At 35.5% G+C, this 17,718-nt stretch overlaps 2 protein-coding genes across 2 annotated transcripts in view; one reads left to right on the plus strand and one right to left on the minus strand.

The window, feature by feature from the left end:
• LOC140168619 (uncharacterized) overlaps positions 1–17,718 on the minus strand; it is a 367,911-nt gene that overhangs the window by 162,839 nt on the left and 187,354 nt on the right. The window lies entirely within an intron of this gene.
• LOC140168749 (MAP kinase-activating death domain protein-like) overlaps positions 1–17,718 on the plus strand; it is a 144,733-nt gene that overhangs the window by 125,206 nt on the left and 1,809 nt on the right. Inside the window, 6 exon segments of the mRNA XM_072192159.1 lie at positions 195–346; positions 814–921; positions 1,687–1,851; positions 2,918–2,993; positions 3,782–3,888; positions 17,311–17,380. Of these exon segments, the coding sequence (XP_072048260.1) occupies positions 195–346; positions 814–921; positions 1,687–1,851; positions 2,918–2,993; positions 3,782–3,888; positions 17,311–17,380 (678 nt within the window).

The following is a 17,718-nucleotide window of genomic DNA, read 5'->3' on the forward strand; positions in this document are numbered from 1 at the left end:
CATTGAATTGATTTATTGATTTAATTAATTAATTTTTTTTTGCAAAAATTTTTTTTTTTAAACTCCAGGGTCGGGCCTAATTGGTCAGGTTACGCCAATCAAACAATTTTCTTTTTGTGGCCTTATTGACATTGTACTCTTTAGTTGCTACTAGAAATGTTTCATACTTTTTCCTCACACTCTTTCTATTACAGATATGTTATACAATATGACAGCATATATGATAATGATTAAGGTTCCCAAGCCGGATGTGAAGAGGAAGATCCGCAGGTTACTGGGCAGATCTCACATAGGATTAGCGTGTAGTCAAGATGTCACTGATTTATTGGATGCGATTAATAACTTGGTAAGCAGTCTATCACAGTATTTGTAGCAATTACACACATTGGGCTATTACAGTTGAAATCCATACACCCCCTGTGGAAGACATGACCTTGAATGAATGAATGAATCTCCAACACAGGGGGTGTGAATTTTAATTGAAGTTAATACCTGAGTAGGTGACTCAGGGCTATTCCACTTAAAATTTACACTGCCCCTGTGGAAGATTTTGGAAATATCTCCCATGGGGGGAGTATGTTTTTCAAATGTAATTGGTCAGAGTTAATCATTTTGAAACCCATACTCCCCTTGTATTATGGCTTTACCTATATCTTCAACAACTGGAGTGAGTATTTCAAATGGAAGTTACTCAATTGTCTATTCTATTAGATACTCAAACTCCCTCTGTGGAAGGGTTTCATACCATGTTTTTGGAAATGGTTTTTCTTCCTATACTAATTGTAAATGTAATTTTGTACTTTTTCTCGCTAGCATGGGAATGATATTGACTTGAAGCCATCAAGCAGCAGAAAGTTACGTAAACATTCATTTGTGGTGCATGCTGGGAGCAATACAAGAGGGGATGTGTTATTTATGGAGGTAAGGTACCACAAAATTTGTTTGATCCTTGGTTCAACCGTTGATGCTGCTTTGATGCTTGTTGTTAATAAGCTATCAGCTAATTAATCTGAATATATTGGTCAACGTTATTACATGCAAAAACATAATTATCACAATATATTATCAATAGTCAATTAATTGATTTCATAAATAATAAGTATCAATCTATGTCGATGTTATCGAAGGGAACTTTTGTATATTATAAAGTAAGAGATAATGAAAGAAGTTATTAAAGCATTGGTGATTCAACTGTGCTGTCTTCCTTTCTCCTTTTAAGACATGGTGTTTGTGAAGAACCTAAGCACCTAAGCAAAGACTTTAAAGGAATGACTTTATAGTGTACACATTGGCCTGGGAATTTGCCCAACAGCAACAAGCTCCATTCTTTTGTACACTTACAGATGGGGGGGTGTACCCCAAACAATTTACAAAAGGTTCACTCTTTGGGGGAACAAATTTGAAAATAAACCCAAGAAAGTCCAAATCATAAAGAAAAAAAATTAACAAAGAGACCACTTATTAATGTTCCAACTATTAAAATTAGGACAAATTTGCATTTCTTGGAAATTCTGCATCCTTTACAAAAATCCTGACTACCGGCCTACACTTAGCTAATTACATTGTACTCATCAATATATAGTTTTAATTTTTTCAGCTTTCTCACAAATATCAATTAACAGTTTTTTTGGTCTTGAGCCTTAAATTTGTTTTCGAAGTACTAATACGTTATTGTTTTTATTATAGGTGTGTGACGATTGTGTAATAATTCGTAGCGGTAACGGTGCAGTCTGCGATCGATGCTGGTACGAAAGACTAGTTAACATGACATACTGCCCCAAAACCAAAGTGCTATGCCTGTGGAGACGGGTAAACAACACAACTAAATTGGACAAGTTCTACACCAAAAAGGTATGTGGTATATTTTGATTTGTGAGATGCATCTCATGAATTATCATAATGGAACAACTTATTGTTTTTCATGGGGGTTATCCTCTTAACCCTATCCCCACAGATGTCAACTGCAGACAACAAGTTCCAAATTTTCTTTAAAAATTCAAAAAAGTCAGAATTGTACATTTTCATTACCTTATTTGGAAACGGCATGAAAAATGCATCAAAACGAGTACAGCTCAACTGATCATACTTTTCCTACATTCGACCTTGCATGATTTTTGAGTTGACACAGTCATGAAAATAACTATAGATACTTGACAGACCATTAGTAGCCCAGTTCTGAACCTTTTCATTGATCATTCATAACAATAGGTATCTGATGGATCAGTGAAGATAAGAAGGGATTATAATATATCCGTAACCTTGATATTATAGTACATCTCGAGGAAAAAGTGCAATGGACATGTTTTCATTTTATGTTTCAAATATCCCGCGCATGAAAATTGAGTATTTAACCCAAAATGGAAAATGGAACAATTTATTGGAAATCTGTTTTAACAGATTTTTTGACATCTTTTTCTGCACTGTATTATACCTAAATTAAGAAATTTGATAAATATTCAAAGAAAATATAGGTCATCCAAAAAATGTTGATTTTTACACATTTTGGGGCAAAAAAGGAAAAATAAGCAAAAATATCAAAATCTGTTTGAACAGCTTCATTCATCAAGTCATAACAAACGGCCTACATGCTTAATTTCTAATAAAATATTGAAATTGTGAAAAATATAGGTATTTATTGATTTTCATGTTTTTTCTTATGAAATTGCAAAATAAAGTTTCTACATAGCATACATCTTTCAAGTGTGATGTTCAAAATGACAGACATCAAAAAGAGATTCGATGAAATGTAAAGGTGTAGTAACAATTTTGGCATGGACTGTCTGGTTAGGCAACGTACGGTAAGTTGAGCTGTACAAACAAGCCCAGAATTGGTTCAGTGGTTCTTGATAGCTCTTGATATTTTGAGAAAATATTTCAGAACTTATTAACTGATTAACATCATGTGTTTTTGTTTCAGTGTCGAGAATTATATTTCTGCATAAAAGAGAGTATGGAGAAGGCTGCTACCAGGCAGAAAAATGGCATCACTGGAGGTAGGAATTAAATATATCTGTCAAAAATAGACTTAACGAATGGGACGAGAAAATTTTGCTGAATGGTAATCTCTGGATTTGCGAGTCCAGTGGTCTATCATCTGAGCTATGAAGCCCTATGATGGAAGCTGATTCCAATACCACTCTAACTAGAGCCAGAGTAAAGCTACTGGTGATTAGATCATGGGCCTTCATAGAGCTGTGTAGATGGTAAAACATTGTAGTCAGAATCTACAATCATAGAATTTAGTCTTGGGTCAGTTTAGGACCATGAACTAAATCGATCCCCTTCCCCCCGTAACAATGTTGATCGGGGTCTTATCATCAGGCTCCGTGTTGGACTCTGCAACATTGATTGGTGGGGGAAGGAGAGGGATATAGCTTACAGGAGGGTTGAAGCTACACGTAGAACATTATTTGAAAAACGTCCATCAACATTTATGTGACTGGGGATGGAAACAAGGAGTAAAATTGACCACATGTCCCAACACGATATTTCTAAGATTGTAGGTTGCTGGTTCGAATCACGCTTCTACCAATTTTCTTTGCTCCCCCTCATTACCTGTTCAGTTCCTATGTTAAATTTGTTACTTCCAAGATATAATATCGAAATCGGCCAAGTTTTTATTTAGGTAGATCCGAATGTTCCTTGACTCGTGTGAAATGTTGTTGTATTTCATTATTATATTTTTAATATAGTATACAGAAAACTTAAGCTTACAGCCTCCGGACAAGTGTCACAAATTTATGAAATTCTTATTTCATTCTATTTTTACATGAACATTTAGAGCCTGAACTAGGGGGTGAATTTCCAATTCAAGATTTAAAATCGGGACAAGGTGGGCTTCTGCAGGTTACCATGGAAGGCGTCGGCCTCAAATTCTCACAAACAAAGGTAAGTCGCCATAGAAACAGACCATTATTTTCAGGTACAATATAGTGATTAACATCAATTGAAAACTTTGTCTGTTATAACATGTTGCTTAAATTTATTATATGAATATTCTCAGTAGTTGTAGCATGTGGTCGAATTTAACATCTATGCCTGAATTTGACTATTGTTATTATTACATCAAGATTGCTAATGTTTAGAAAATAAAAATAGACTAATCAAAATTCTTGTCCTAGATGCTTTGATTATTAAAATAACAGTGAATGAGGCTGGAATGTACCATTAGGGTTAATAGGGGTTAAGATTATGCTATTGATGAGTAGGTTAAGATGATTTCTGCATGACAGTTTGAAAGCACTGGTATCATGTTGGCACTTTCTCTTTTTTCATAGAGTGCATGGCTGCTATATCACTAGGATCCACAACATGCTCATCTATCAGCGCACAGTTCTATAACCCCAATACATTTGCACATTCATTGAATGACCTTTGAAAAATTGAGTGCAGAAACTCTTACTCTGCAACTTGAGGTCAAATTTTGCAATATGATTCTTTAATTGAGGTTATTGAACTGTGCAATTGGAATGAGGCCATTGTGGTCCATAGTGTATCATAATTCCTGATCAATATTTCGAATCAAATTTGTCATATGTTATGTCTTATTCTCATGTTATGTATTCAGTTTTTAATGACTTTTTAACTTTTCAGAATTCTTCATGTACTTGTCATTTTTACTGTCCTACACATTTTGTTTTCTTTTGTTTGTTTGTTTGTTTGTTTTATTACGTTCGTTTTTGTTTTTGTTCTTGTTTTCATTCAATAACACAAACTGCTCATATCTGCTTTTGCTCTTCCAACTTTCTCAAAGGGGGTAACCCTATTGGTTTAAAATATTATATATATTCTTCAAACTTATGTACAATGTCAAATATTGCCCCCTTTATGCATCCATGTTAAGGGCTGGGGTATGAACGTTTGGACAGTATTTATTTTGGGACATCAGAGCATTATCAGACATATCAATTGCATTCTGAATACGAAGAATGTCATTCTGATATCAAATAATTTTGAATTTTTGAAATTAGCAATTTAATACACATTTTATGGCAAATCATTAAAATTGATATTTTTGATATTTAACAGTACTTGAAGTAAACTTTATAAATCTGATGATTTATACTTAAAGTGTATGTAGGTGGGATGAAAAGCCGACGATCAATTGAAAATTTTGACCTTTTCATATTGAAGATATGGATTTTTTCCCCAAAACACCAAAAAAAATTAGGTCTTTTGTGAAAAAAATCCATATCTTCAATATGAAAGGTCAAAATTTTCAATTGACCGTCGGCTTTTCCTCCCTGCTACATACACTTTAAGAATATATCATTAGATTTATATAATTTACTTTCGAGGACTGTTATATATCAAAATTTGAAAAATATCAAATTTTTATAATTTGTCATAAAATTTGTATTATATTGTGATTTTCAAAAATGAAAATTATTTGATATCAGAAAGACATGCTTCGTGTTCAGAATGCAATTCGATAGGTCCGAGGTGCTCTCATGTCTCACAAAAAATACTGTCGAAACGCAATAAACGCTCATTTTAGATCCCTTAAAGAACCGAGAACATTTTCAGCACAAATGTGAATAATGATCGCAATTGGCATGGCAATACTTTGGTACGTGTAAATTGCATTGTGGTCTTGATTATTGTAAACATGCGAAGGTATGCCATATTACACTTCATTTTGAGGCTAAACATTGATTTAATTATATTTCATTTACATGTTATAGAAAACATGCACGTAGCAGGAATATTGCTGCATTTCATCATAAAGGAGTAGCAGTAAGATGTTACTAACTATTTATTGTAGTAATCGATTTCATCAAAGTGAAATTCCTGGACCTACCTGCAATGGAAATGGGCATAGGAACGGTGCTAGCGTGCTATATATATACATTAAATCAATCAATCAATTTGGATCATCATATTTCAGGAGGGTAATGAAAAAAAGTAGTTAATTATATGATATTCATAACCTCATTAATAAACGCGATGCGTGCGATCCAATCATATTTTATTATTTGTGAAAACGCAAACGCAAATCGAGGTCATTAATATCTCACAATTGACCGCAAAATGCGTAATTGTTCCAATGTCGCATTTACAATTGACTTCTGCGTACCCGTATTGTGAGTCCAACGAACTGCTGCTGCTGGCTGCCAGATATTGGATTGCGCGCTACCATATTTGCACAGATTCTGATACGCACTTTTGTTATTGGTCGTTTTGTTTTAGCCTGATCGATTTTGGGAAAGGGAAGATGTAAAAATTGTTTATTTTTACAAACTTTTGAGGAAACTTTTGTGTTATTTTGTAAAGTTAAAAGATCAAAGTGACGGTTATGAATGAGGTTAATAACTTTGCATTGGTTATATAGTCATTGTGAAAAATCTAAACATTTTGCTTTGGACCTCGGAATATCCTCGGGCTGCGCCCTCGGGATATTCCTCGGTTCCAAAGGCAAAATGTTTAGATTTTTCACAATGCCTCCAAATAACCGATGCGCAGTTATTAACCTCTAACCAAAATCGGGGGGAGGGAGATGAGGTTGCCGATTGGGTCACGGGTCTTAAAACATCACTGTCTCTATCACTTTCAATTTTTGTCTGTTTTTGCTCTCTCTTTCTCTCTCACCTCACTCATTTCCATTCTCTCCTTTATTCTGACATCATTGGGCTATTCCAGTTGAAATCCTTACACCCCGTAGACATGACCTTATTCTCCCACACAGGGGTGTAGGTTTCAAATGGAGTCACACATTCCGGTAACCCCATTTGAAATTCACACTCCCTGTGTGGAAGGTTTAAGTTATGTCTTCCATAGGGGGTGTATGGATTTCAACTGGAATAGCTCGGTATACCATGGCTAAACATAACATTAAACTGCTCACATTTTTATTCACTTTTTTGCTTCTTTTTCTTAAAAAAGTTCACACATTTTGCTATTTGCATTTAAATGTACATTTTTCACGAAGTAGTTTTTGAAACAGAACAACGTTCAGATGGCTTCAGCAGATGCATCTTGATTTGATGTCCAGATCGAAGTTGATGGCGTCGACGAAAAGTGCCAGATTTTTTTATTAATTGTTGTGTGTGTTTCATAAATGTGCACCCCTTCCTCGTTGTTACACATGAAAGTTACTCACTGTTTGTCAGTTAGTAATTCCAAAGTTCAAGGCTCAATGCACTTCATGTCCTTTGTTTGTAGAATGTGTACATATACCTATAGAGGCCGTCAGCGTGACGTCATATGCCGCCATCTTGTGGGTACACGGTGCGATGGTCGTTCGATCTGCATGCGTGAACAACAAAATCGCCGCATCAACGCGTGATAACAGCTGCGTGGCAAGCTGCGCCCTGCGCGTAGCGTCCGATGCATGAACACGCAGATCATTTGTACCCACAAGATGGCGAAAGGCTGACGGCCTCTATTGTTCACATAATACCATTGTTTGTTTGTTGGTGCAACTTGTACATTGTTATCTCCAGAGTCAGCATCATGTATGTTGTACTTTTTATTTACAATTTTGACTCTTTTGTTGCTCTGCTTTATTGCATTCCTTTGCACCCCTTTTTTTACTCATTGCTTGGTGGTGTGCTTTGTAGATGGTCCCTGGCCACATAGGGTCCCTTTGAAAAGAACTCTGAATAGTATTGAGTATCCTAAATAGTATTTTATACAACTTTGCTTCATACGAGTTTTCAGCATAATTATATTAATGTTACTCTCACATTGGGCCTTAACAAACTTTTCTAATCTTTAGATTTGTTTGTTTGTATTCTTGTTCTTCGAATGTAATAATATAATGTAATACTTGGGTGAAGACAAACTGGAGGAAAATTCATAAACAGTGGAGGTGGGTGTTCAAAAAAATGCAAGAGTCTAAAATTGTCTGACTTTTATATCTGGATCAGCTCCAAATTTATTCCAGACAAAACTATCTGGAGAAGTCAGAGCTGGTCCTGTCAAAAGCTTGACAGTTTTAGAATTATTATTCCATTTAAAATTCACACTACCCCTGTGGAAGATTTTGGAAATATCTTCCACAGGGGAGTATGAATTTCAAATGGAATTAACACATTAGCAGCTCCATTTAATACTCACTCTCCCTCAGGGGGAAGATTCAGGTTGAATCTTTCTCAGAGGGTGTATGAAATTCAAATGGAGCAGCCTAATGTGCTAATTCCACCTGAAATTCATACTCCCCCTGTGAAAGATATTTCCAAAACCTTCCACAGGGGTAGTGTGGATTTTAAATGGAATAGCCATTGTTTGATATGGCAGAGATTTTGTAACCCTTGTATAACCATTGTAAGTGACTACCAAACTATTATTCCGTCGCCATGAGTTTGTGAATTTACTTCTGGAATTCTACTTGTGTAAGTAGCCTCTAACACAAGACTTGATTTACCCTTTGTAATAATAAACTAGACTGTGTTGGAGGTTAACTACATTGGAAAGGAGTCTTTGCAATTTCTTATTCTTCAGCTTTTAGGCGATCTTAGTTTCTTTGGTGCTTTACCGAGTTCAAAAGTAGAATTCTTGTACAAAAATCAAAGACTAACAAAATATTGTAATTAATTTTCAAAGTTAATTAACTTAATTAACCAAGATGCATGTGGTGTTTTATTGCTTTTCATAAAAAAAAAAAGATGTTGATGTTAAGAATGACATGAAAAGTACACCAGGCATGGTATGGGCATGACTATCACCAACACCACTAGTGAAGGTTCTTCTAACTAAATGCACACAGTGTTTTTACCTCAGTGTTTCTAGTATTGATTGATATCACAGACCAAACCTAGTGTTGCCAATGTAAAAACTGACCCAGGAGCACACTGATTGGTGTTTTCTTTGTAAAATGCTTGGATCAAAACACTATTTAATTTTAAAATGTTATGGAAAATTATTCAAAAGTACCCTAAAAATGGATACATATGATTTTTATTGTTTCAATATTTTAACTTTTGTATTAATTTTAGAAACATATTGACTAGATGTAGATGTAGATCAGTTAAAAAGTAGCCCCAAGTCTATATTATTGATAATTATCATCGAAGAAAATTACCATCATGAACATGTGTGCATTCTTCAATATTTGTGAATAGGGTTTTGGGGAAAATATCTTGTGAACCTTTGGTGGTGGTGTGTCCATCATCAAAATTTTGTTTGATGTCATGTTGAGCTTGTGACAGTAAATTGTCAAATCACTAGCATCTTGAAATGTTTTGTCAAATCTCAAATAAAGAGAAATCATATTACATGCAATGGGATATTCCAGATGAAATCCATACACCCCCTGTGGAAGACATGACCTTAATATCCCACACAGGGAGTGAAGATTTTAAATGGAGGCACCCATTCAGGTAACATCATTTAGAATCCACACTCCCTCTGTGGGAGATTAATGTCGTCCATAGGGGGTGTATGTATTTGAACTGGAATAGCCCAACTATTTTATTTCTTTGCAATTTGGAGTAGGAATAAAATTATGAAAATTCAGTTAGGCGATAAGAAAAAAGAAAACCGTCAGATCGGTCAGACGTGGTTGTTTTATTTTTAATACATTAATGTACATTCCAATATTTAACACTTTGTTACTTAGTATTTACAATTATAGGCCTCATATTAATGTTATTATTACATACTTTTAATTCATGTTTTAAGTTGGCTAAGAATGGTTAATACAACCAAATTATTAAACATTTAAAGGAAGTTTTCTGAAATTTGGTCGAAATTCATTTGTATAGGTGCAAAGTTTTTAAAAAAAAAAAAAACATTGGGTTGATTGGGTTGTTTTAGTCATCTTTTTCATGGTTTGTTTCTTCAGAGGATAGCTTGTTTTTATAATTGAGAAAGACATGCAGTCTTCTTGCAAATGTTTTATGAGTTGTGAACCAAAATGGCCGACATTTGAAATGTTTCAACTCCACAGATAACAAAGTTAACTGGGATTTTCAATTGGGTAATTTCACAAAACTATATGGTATTTTCCCAAGCTATCCATGCAAAAGTGAGATTTCCCAGCTCAAAGATTAATGCATACAAATGGGAATTTGGATTTAGTGATGAAGTATTACCACATTTTGATAACATAATTTGTCAATTCCCAGCTTTTGGAATTCCCATTTAGCATATATGGGCTTTAATGATGTCCTTTTGGCATTTTCATGATGAGAATTGAGGAATTATATCGTATACTACAAACTTCTTCGGCAGGATATGGGACAGATCGCATAGAAGATGTAGGATGTTATTGATTCGTGTTGTGTGTAATTGTTCTGCTAGAAAGAAGTTTCAAAATGGATGGTAGTGAGAGTGAAAGAGGCCCGGTAAAGAGGTCGATGTAATTAATAGCATTCATGTCTATGGGTGCAAATCACAGCAGCTTTAAGGACTATCCCAATAAGCTTTGCGGTACAATAATATAACCATGTGTACCATTGAAAATGTACATGAAATCCCTCACTTCAACTTTCATTTACTCTCTATATCAGGGGTGTATAGACTTTTGTTTGAAAACAAAAGACCTCTTAGGGCTGGTTTCTTGAAGCCTGGCTTCCTGAGCCACCAGGCTTAAGCCCAAGTAGTCACACATACAAATATTTACAATTTCACATCACCTCGAGAGATAAATCAATAAAATGGATCCACATTATAGGGCTAGCCTTCTGGCTTAGGAAGCCTGACCACTACCCAAGCCTTGAGAAATCGGACCTTACAGTATTGCAAAACTATAGCTCTCAATATCTAAACAGCTCTAATATTTTGTTTATGTTTGCTATGGAGCAAGCAGATCCACTGCAATGCATGATGTGATATTCCCTTCAGCTGCCGTAAGTGCAAACTGTAGAGTAACTTAAAAGTATGGCTACATTACAGACTCTTTCACTTGAACAAAAGACATAATACATATAAATATCCTGGAATGCTGCCAAAAGGTTTACCCCAAATCAGATTTTTAAGTATAAAAAACTGAAAAAGAGAAAAAAAGATAGATTTGCAGAACTTTTGTACCATTAACATGTAGGAGTCTTGTATGACATTTTTGTGTACCGTTTGGATTGCTATAAGTGTATAGGATTGCAGGAGAAATCATCTCTTTGCCGGAGACTCCCCTCATGTGCTGAATTCGGAAGGGTTGGCAACAGTGTTCAAGATGTCTTATGCATCGTTAGTGTTTAATGGAACTCATTGGGTTGTAAAACCTTTTAAAAATCAGTTAAAATTAGTGCTTAAAAACGAAAACTTTTAAAAATTCAGTGAATGGTTGTGTATCCATCTAATGGTTTCTGATTATGCTTTTGCTTTCGGATAATTTTGGAATTATATTACCATTATTTTTATGGACGATTGTAGATTTTTTAATCAAATCACAAATGCAGCAATTCTGCTCATCACCAATGGAGCAATTTTAAACTGGTACAGAATTTTATAAAATTCTCCTTTTCTTACCGTAAGCTCCAAATATAGCAATCGACTAACCGAAGGTGCATGTATACGTTCAAAACAAAGAATGAAAAAAACAAATCATATCATATAATTGATATGCATGTGGTGTTGTGGTGTTCAAAATGAGCCAACAGTATTGAGCTTATCAACGTCAACTGGGGAGAAGACTACCACCTCAACACTTGTACATGTGCAGGAGACTAGCTAGTATCATCATCATCACCACCTTAATGTGCACACTTAGGTAGGATAACACAAACAGCTATTCCAGTTGAAATCCCTACACCTCCTATGGAAGACATGACTTAAATCCCCAACACAGGGGGTGTAGATTTCAAATGAAGTTACCTATTCGGGTAACCCCAATTTACACTCCCTGTGCGGAAGATTAAGGTCATGTCTTCCATAGCAATGTGGATTTCAACTGGAGTAGGGCAATGTGCGCACACTTAGGTAGGGTTATCGGACACAAAGTCAGGGGTCACTTTCTAACTACTTATTCTTTTATTTTCCTATCTCCTATCTTCTGTATGCCTCCCCTCTGCGGGCGATTATCGATCACAGGAAAACGAGGTAGCTACCAGTTCTTCCACAATATAATCAATATTATTAGTTCTTAAATTGTGTACACTGTGTGATTTTGGTCAATAAATGTACCTTATTTGTCAACATTTTATCATTTAGTTTACCCCTATCTCTTTACTATATACATATATATATATAGTTATATATATTTGGTACGTAACCACAAGACTGTAATGTGAATATATTGGAGCATTCAGTCCCAGTCATCACCTTACCTAGGTCAACCAGTGTCCCCATTTTTTACCACGTACCCAATATATTATTGTACCCATCATGACCTGGACCATCCACAAAGTATGTGTATGTATGTGTGTTGGTTTTGTGTCATTATCATCATCACCCAAACAATATCCCACAATTCATTGCTTTGCATATATGGCACCCCATTGCTTTGTATGGAAGAAAATAAAAATAAAGGCAGGTGACTGGTATGATAAGTTGCATTTATAAAAGTTTGTAAGCTGTTTTAAAAAGCTCATCCATTTTTTTTAGTTGCGTAGCTCAAATTGTGTTGTAGTGTAGATATGATGTAGATTTGTGTCAAAGTAGTTGCATGAAACGGAACAAAATAGTGCATAATTGTATATTAAATTGAATTTATATTTCAGAATTGCACCTCACACAATGTAGGTAGTATGCATTCAAGTTAGTATTTTTGAAATGTTTCTTTTTTCTTTTTTTTTTGAATGAAATGTAGGTAATTGTTAGTTAGAAATACCAAGAATTTTGATTTTTAAAATTGGTTTTTACCCATTCTTTGTCAACTTTTATCCGGTAATACCAGGAGAGATGTTTGTTTATGCTTTAAATACATGTATTTTCTCTATGAACAGCTCTTTTTAGAGCCACCAAAGATGATTAAACCCACAGACAAAACTTTCAATATTTTCCCTCAAGAGGTCATTCTGTGACAACAACTCAATGATGACCTCAACATACGCTGTGATTACCCATCATAAGAACCCTGTCGAACAATTAAAACAAAATCTCATTGAATTATTATAAAAATTAATTAACAAAATAACAAAACCCAAGTAAAATTTTACTTGCTTTTAATATTTATCATCCACTGCACGAAACACTGTAGGTGTTTTCCAGTTCCAGTACATGGGGGCTATTCCGACTGAAATCTATACACCCATATGGAAGACATAATCTTAACCTCTTACCCATGGAGTGTGATTTTCAAATGGGATTACCTGAATGGGTGACTCCATTTCAAATCTGCACCCCCTGTGTGGGAGATTTTAATCTCTTAAAAGAAGGTGTATGGATTTCAACTGGAATAGCGCATCTGCTTAACATGTCTGGGACATCTTCAGATATGTTCAGTTAAGCATATCCTGTTCCAGTGCATCCCCTTAACATTTCTGATGAAGTCTGCTACGAAATGAGATGGACAAAATGGGCTCTTCCATTTAAAATGCACACTACCCCTGTGGAAAATTGTGGAAATATCTGCCACAGAGGGAGTATGAATTAATTTCAAATGTAATGAGCATATTAGGCAGCTCCATTTGAATTTCACACACCCACTAAGAAAGATTCAACCTGAATCTTCCCCTGAGGGAGAGTGAGTTTCAAATGGAGTTGCTAATGTGTTCATTCCATTCAAAATTCATACTCCCTCTGCGGGAGATTTTTCCAAAATCTTCCAAAGGGGTAGTGTGCATTTTAAATGGAATAACTTTCTGATATTGTCTTCAAAGAATATTATTATTTTGTCAAATCAAAGTTCTTGGTTCACTGTAGTATACAATGTAGGTTAGACATTCCCAATTTTTTTATGGGTGTGAGACTCCACTTGACATAAACTTAGGGTAATATAACATGTTCGCCTTTTTTCTTCTTTTTTTAAAACTTTTTTTAAAAGTCTTGTTTCATGGTGTATTTATTTTATTTTTAGATAAGTCTGTACTTTGATAAACAGGTATTTAAATCACTAATTCACTGCTATGTTATTACTTTCCTCTGGTGAACAAAAATGTCAAACTTTTGCATGGGTAAAATGGAACACAGAATATATGGCATTATATTATATCGCTCTCCTGCGGAAGTTTAGGGGAGCTTCCAGGAGAGCGATCACTCGTGCTCACCTCAAAAGTCAAGGCCAAGTACAGAATTTGCCTGTACTGGAGGGTTTCTTAAGATATACTGTGAATAGACAAATACTGTAGAATTACGTCTTCAAGCATATACAGGGTGTATCAAAATGATTGGTACCCATCAATGTCCAGTGAGCATGGACAAGACTGCCACATCAAAATGGAGCATTGCATCCACCTAATTTGTAGACATACAATAAAAGGTTATACATGTACATCTATAAATTGTCATTATTTCAAGAGAATCTGAAGTTGAATTTAGAAAGAGCAGGCTTTTCATTATAGACGACAAAGCTGATGGGTACCCAATCAGTTTGATACAGCCTTTATGCCTCCAAATGATTGTTCTGTTGACGAAAGGTAGACACTCTCCACCAAAACGTAGATAAGCTACAATAATACAAGTTTGTACAGCCACCTGTATCAATATTATAGTTGGTCAAACTCCAAATGATTTTGTGGAGGGTAGGTTGTCTGCCCTTTGTTTCTTTCGTCAAAAAACAAAACCCTCATTAAGAGGCATATGCTTGTAGACGTAATCCTACAGTATTTTGTTTAATTACCAGTACTGTATTTGGACTATGACACCTTGACCAAGCTTAAGTAGCAGTCCACAAACAGTGAAAATGAAATTTGCTAGTTTACACAGCCAGTCTTCAACACTGTAGGTAACCTCAAATGGGACTACATTATAGATGCTGACTTGTACCCATGGGGTATCAAAAGTTACACTATGGTGGACAAAAGGTGTAATCATGATGGAGTATACTTTGTTTCACATTCTGGTGGTAGTGAAGTTTGTGCTTCTACACGGTTGCGCCACAGGTGTGTCGCCCTTGTACACATGTGTACACACGCTGTGTGGGGTGGGTTGACATGCTTTTTATAATTAATAATGCAACCAGTGAAATACACACTTACATCACTAACACACTTGAGGTGAGACAAGTATAATGAATGATTCCTTTGTTTAAGTCCCTGAGCACTACCTGCCGACCTAGATGACATTGCCTCTGATTGGTCAATTACGTGATATCTTCACTTTAATCACCAATCAGAATGGAGCTTTGGAAATAATTCACCCAAATTTTTTTGCGTGGTAAAATTATTCTAACAATGTTGCTGATTAGTTCAATTCATAATGAAAACTTCTTTTTGACAATAGGCAGGTAGTTCTCATGGGGTTTAGGTATCTACTACAGGAGCCTGGCTGTGTAGCTATAACCACATAACCTTTGTATATAAAAACACCATTCAATGCATGGTTAATAACCAAAGTTGTAACCCCATATATGGTGACCATGTACATTACCAAACAAGCCAGCTATGTGACCTTTTGTCAGGCCTGATGTCCTATATTATGATTTCTGATGTGGTAACAATACAGAATGGTAACCGTGGTAACCCTATCAACAATAATGGCTTTCTCACCCTTTTGCCTGTATGGGGCGTATGAGTTGATTATATCTTATTGCACTTTGTCACATTTGAAATTATTTATATGACAGTCAAATGATTGGTATACATCATGTTGAGGGCTTAGTGCAACAAAGGGCTGTCAGCATTTTTGGCGATATTGAGGCTTTGGTACCAAAATCATCCTGAGAACACTGGGAATATTCTGGACACAAAGGGCTATCTGCATTGAAATTTGTATTTAAATGACATGGATTTCAAAATCAGACTTCCCGAGAAAAAGTGCCATTTTGTTTAGTGCAACAAAGGGCTATCTGCAAAGCTTCCATAGAGTTTGTGCATGCGATGCAGGGGGTCTCTGGTATTTAGAGCAACAAAGGGCTATCTGCATCTGGGCTATCTGCAAACGTTTTTGCTCATATCTCAAAATGCCCAATTTGTAGACACTTTGTTGCACTAACCCCCTCCCCCCCGATGTGTGATTGACATGTTTATAAAGGTGCCCCAGTTTGCCTTATGGTTGAACACAGAATATGTTACAAAAACAAATTCAGTTGAGTTTTTCAAAACATTTGAACTTGGCGATTGTACAACCATAGTGTCCAATGCTGAGAATGGTAGCGATAGCCAAGATTGTAAAAAAATTTCAGCCCAAATCGTGGGTCAAAAGTCACCCAAAATGGGCTACCAAATTACAGGTTTGGTAACCCTGATGCACATGATTGTCTTTGAAATAGCATGCGAGTACCATGTGAACATCATGTGAATATCATGCAGTGTTCACATGATACTCACATGCTAACACCACATGTATATCATGTGATTGATGTTGTATATCAAATCATTTGACTGCATGTTTAGCATGACATAATTACCATACTGACCTGAGTATATAGTCCCACCTGTTTTTTATGATAAGAATATGGGGGTGGGATTATGGCCATGTATTCACACATGAAATGCACATATGTTCCAAAATGTTTGTGATGAAAATACATCGCCTTTCTCTCACTATTATGTAAATCTTTGGCTATTTCTAGATTCTTACCAAAGAGATTAAACTTCAAGAATCTATGTATATAACTTGTCGGCTGCTACATGTGTCTCATTTCACATAATAGCTAGGAATAAATACCAGACTCATTTCAAGTGGAGGTCACTTTAAATCATCTCCAAGTCACATGGTTTAGGAATACAGAGAACTTTCATTAACTATGTGACTTTGGGGATGACTTGAAGTGATCTCCACTTGAGATGAGTCTGGTATTTATATCTAGCTATTATGTGAAATGAGACACATGTAGCAGCCGACAAGTGCATCGTTTTGATATGGATGTACACATTTATCGCCAAAAGCCCGAAATCATTAGGCGGAGGCATCGTATTTAACATTAGCTTTGGACATTTAATTATTTTCTTTATTTTCCACCCGACTTACCCGGGTGAAAAATAAAGAAAATAATTAACTATCCAAAGCTTAATGATATAATGATAATATGCATTTCTAAGCTTTGAGCGTTAGAAAGTCTTGCGTGTGTATAGTGTTTGACTCACGCTACGCTATCTGCACAACAAATTACACGCACAGATGGTTAACAAAAAAAAAGCATGTTTTAGAAGGGGAACTCAAACAGGATGAAGTCGATCTGTTTAATGAGTTTTATAAAAAGAGCTCAAAAGGTGGATGTGATTCTAACTGTGCATGGTACTATATACGCGGGTCCGTAAGGTATGTCTCCAATTGTAGTTAATAACTGCTATGATAATTAACCATCAATTATTATGTGGTTTGTTGCAGGCATTTATTGAATTGAAGGATATCAAGGAATATAAGACCAAAAAAGATGTCTTCTTGCTGGTAGAATTTGGTAAGTGATATACATACACAAGGGGAAGGGGCACCACTGAAACTGGGTGACAAGGATGTGAGGCCACATTGACACCCATTTTTTCAAATCCCTCTCACCCAATGTTCTCTGTTTTTTCTTTATTTTTATTGTTACCAAAAGACCCCCTTTTTTTCAAGAATTTTGGAAAAGTTTCTGATTATCTTTCGCCAAATGACCCCATTTTCTCAAAAAACTCACCTTTGATTTTGACTCATAATGTTTCCCAATCTCACAGAAACACCCAACCTTTTTTTTTTTGCCTTTTCCCCAAATGACCCCTTTTTTATTTAGAGTCTCTTACCGATAGACCCCTACTT

The sequence above is a fragment of the Amphiura filiformis genome, chromosome 13 (genome assembly GCF_039555335.1).
Source record: "Amphiura filiformis chromosome 13, Afil_fr2py, whole genome shotgun sequence".
In the NCBI taxonomy this organism is placed as follows: Eukaryota; Metazoa; Echinodermata; class Ophiuroidea; order Amphilepidida; family Amphiuridae; genus Amphiura; species Amphiura filiformis.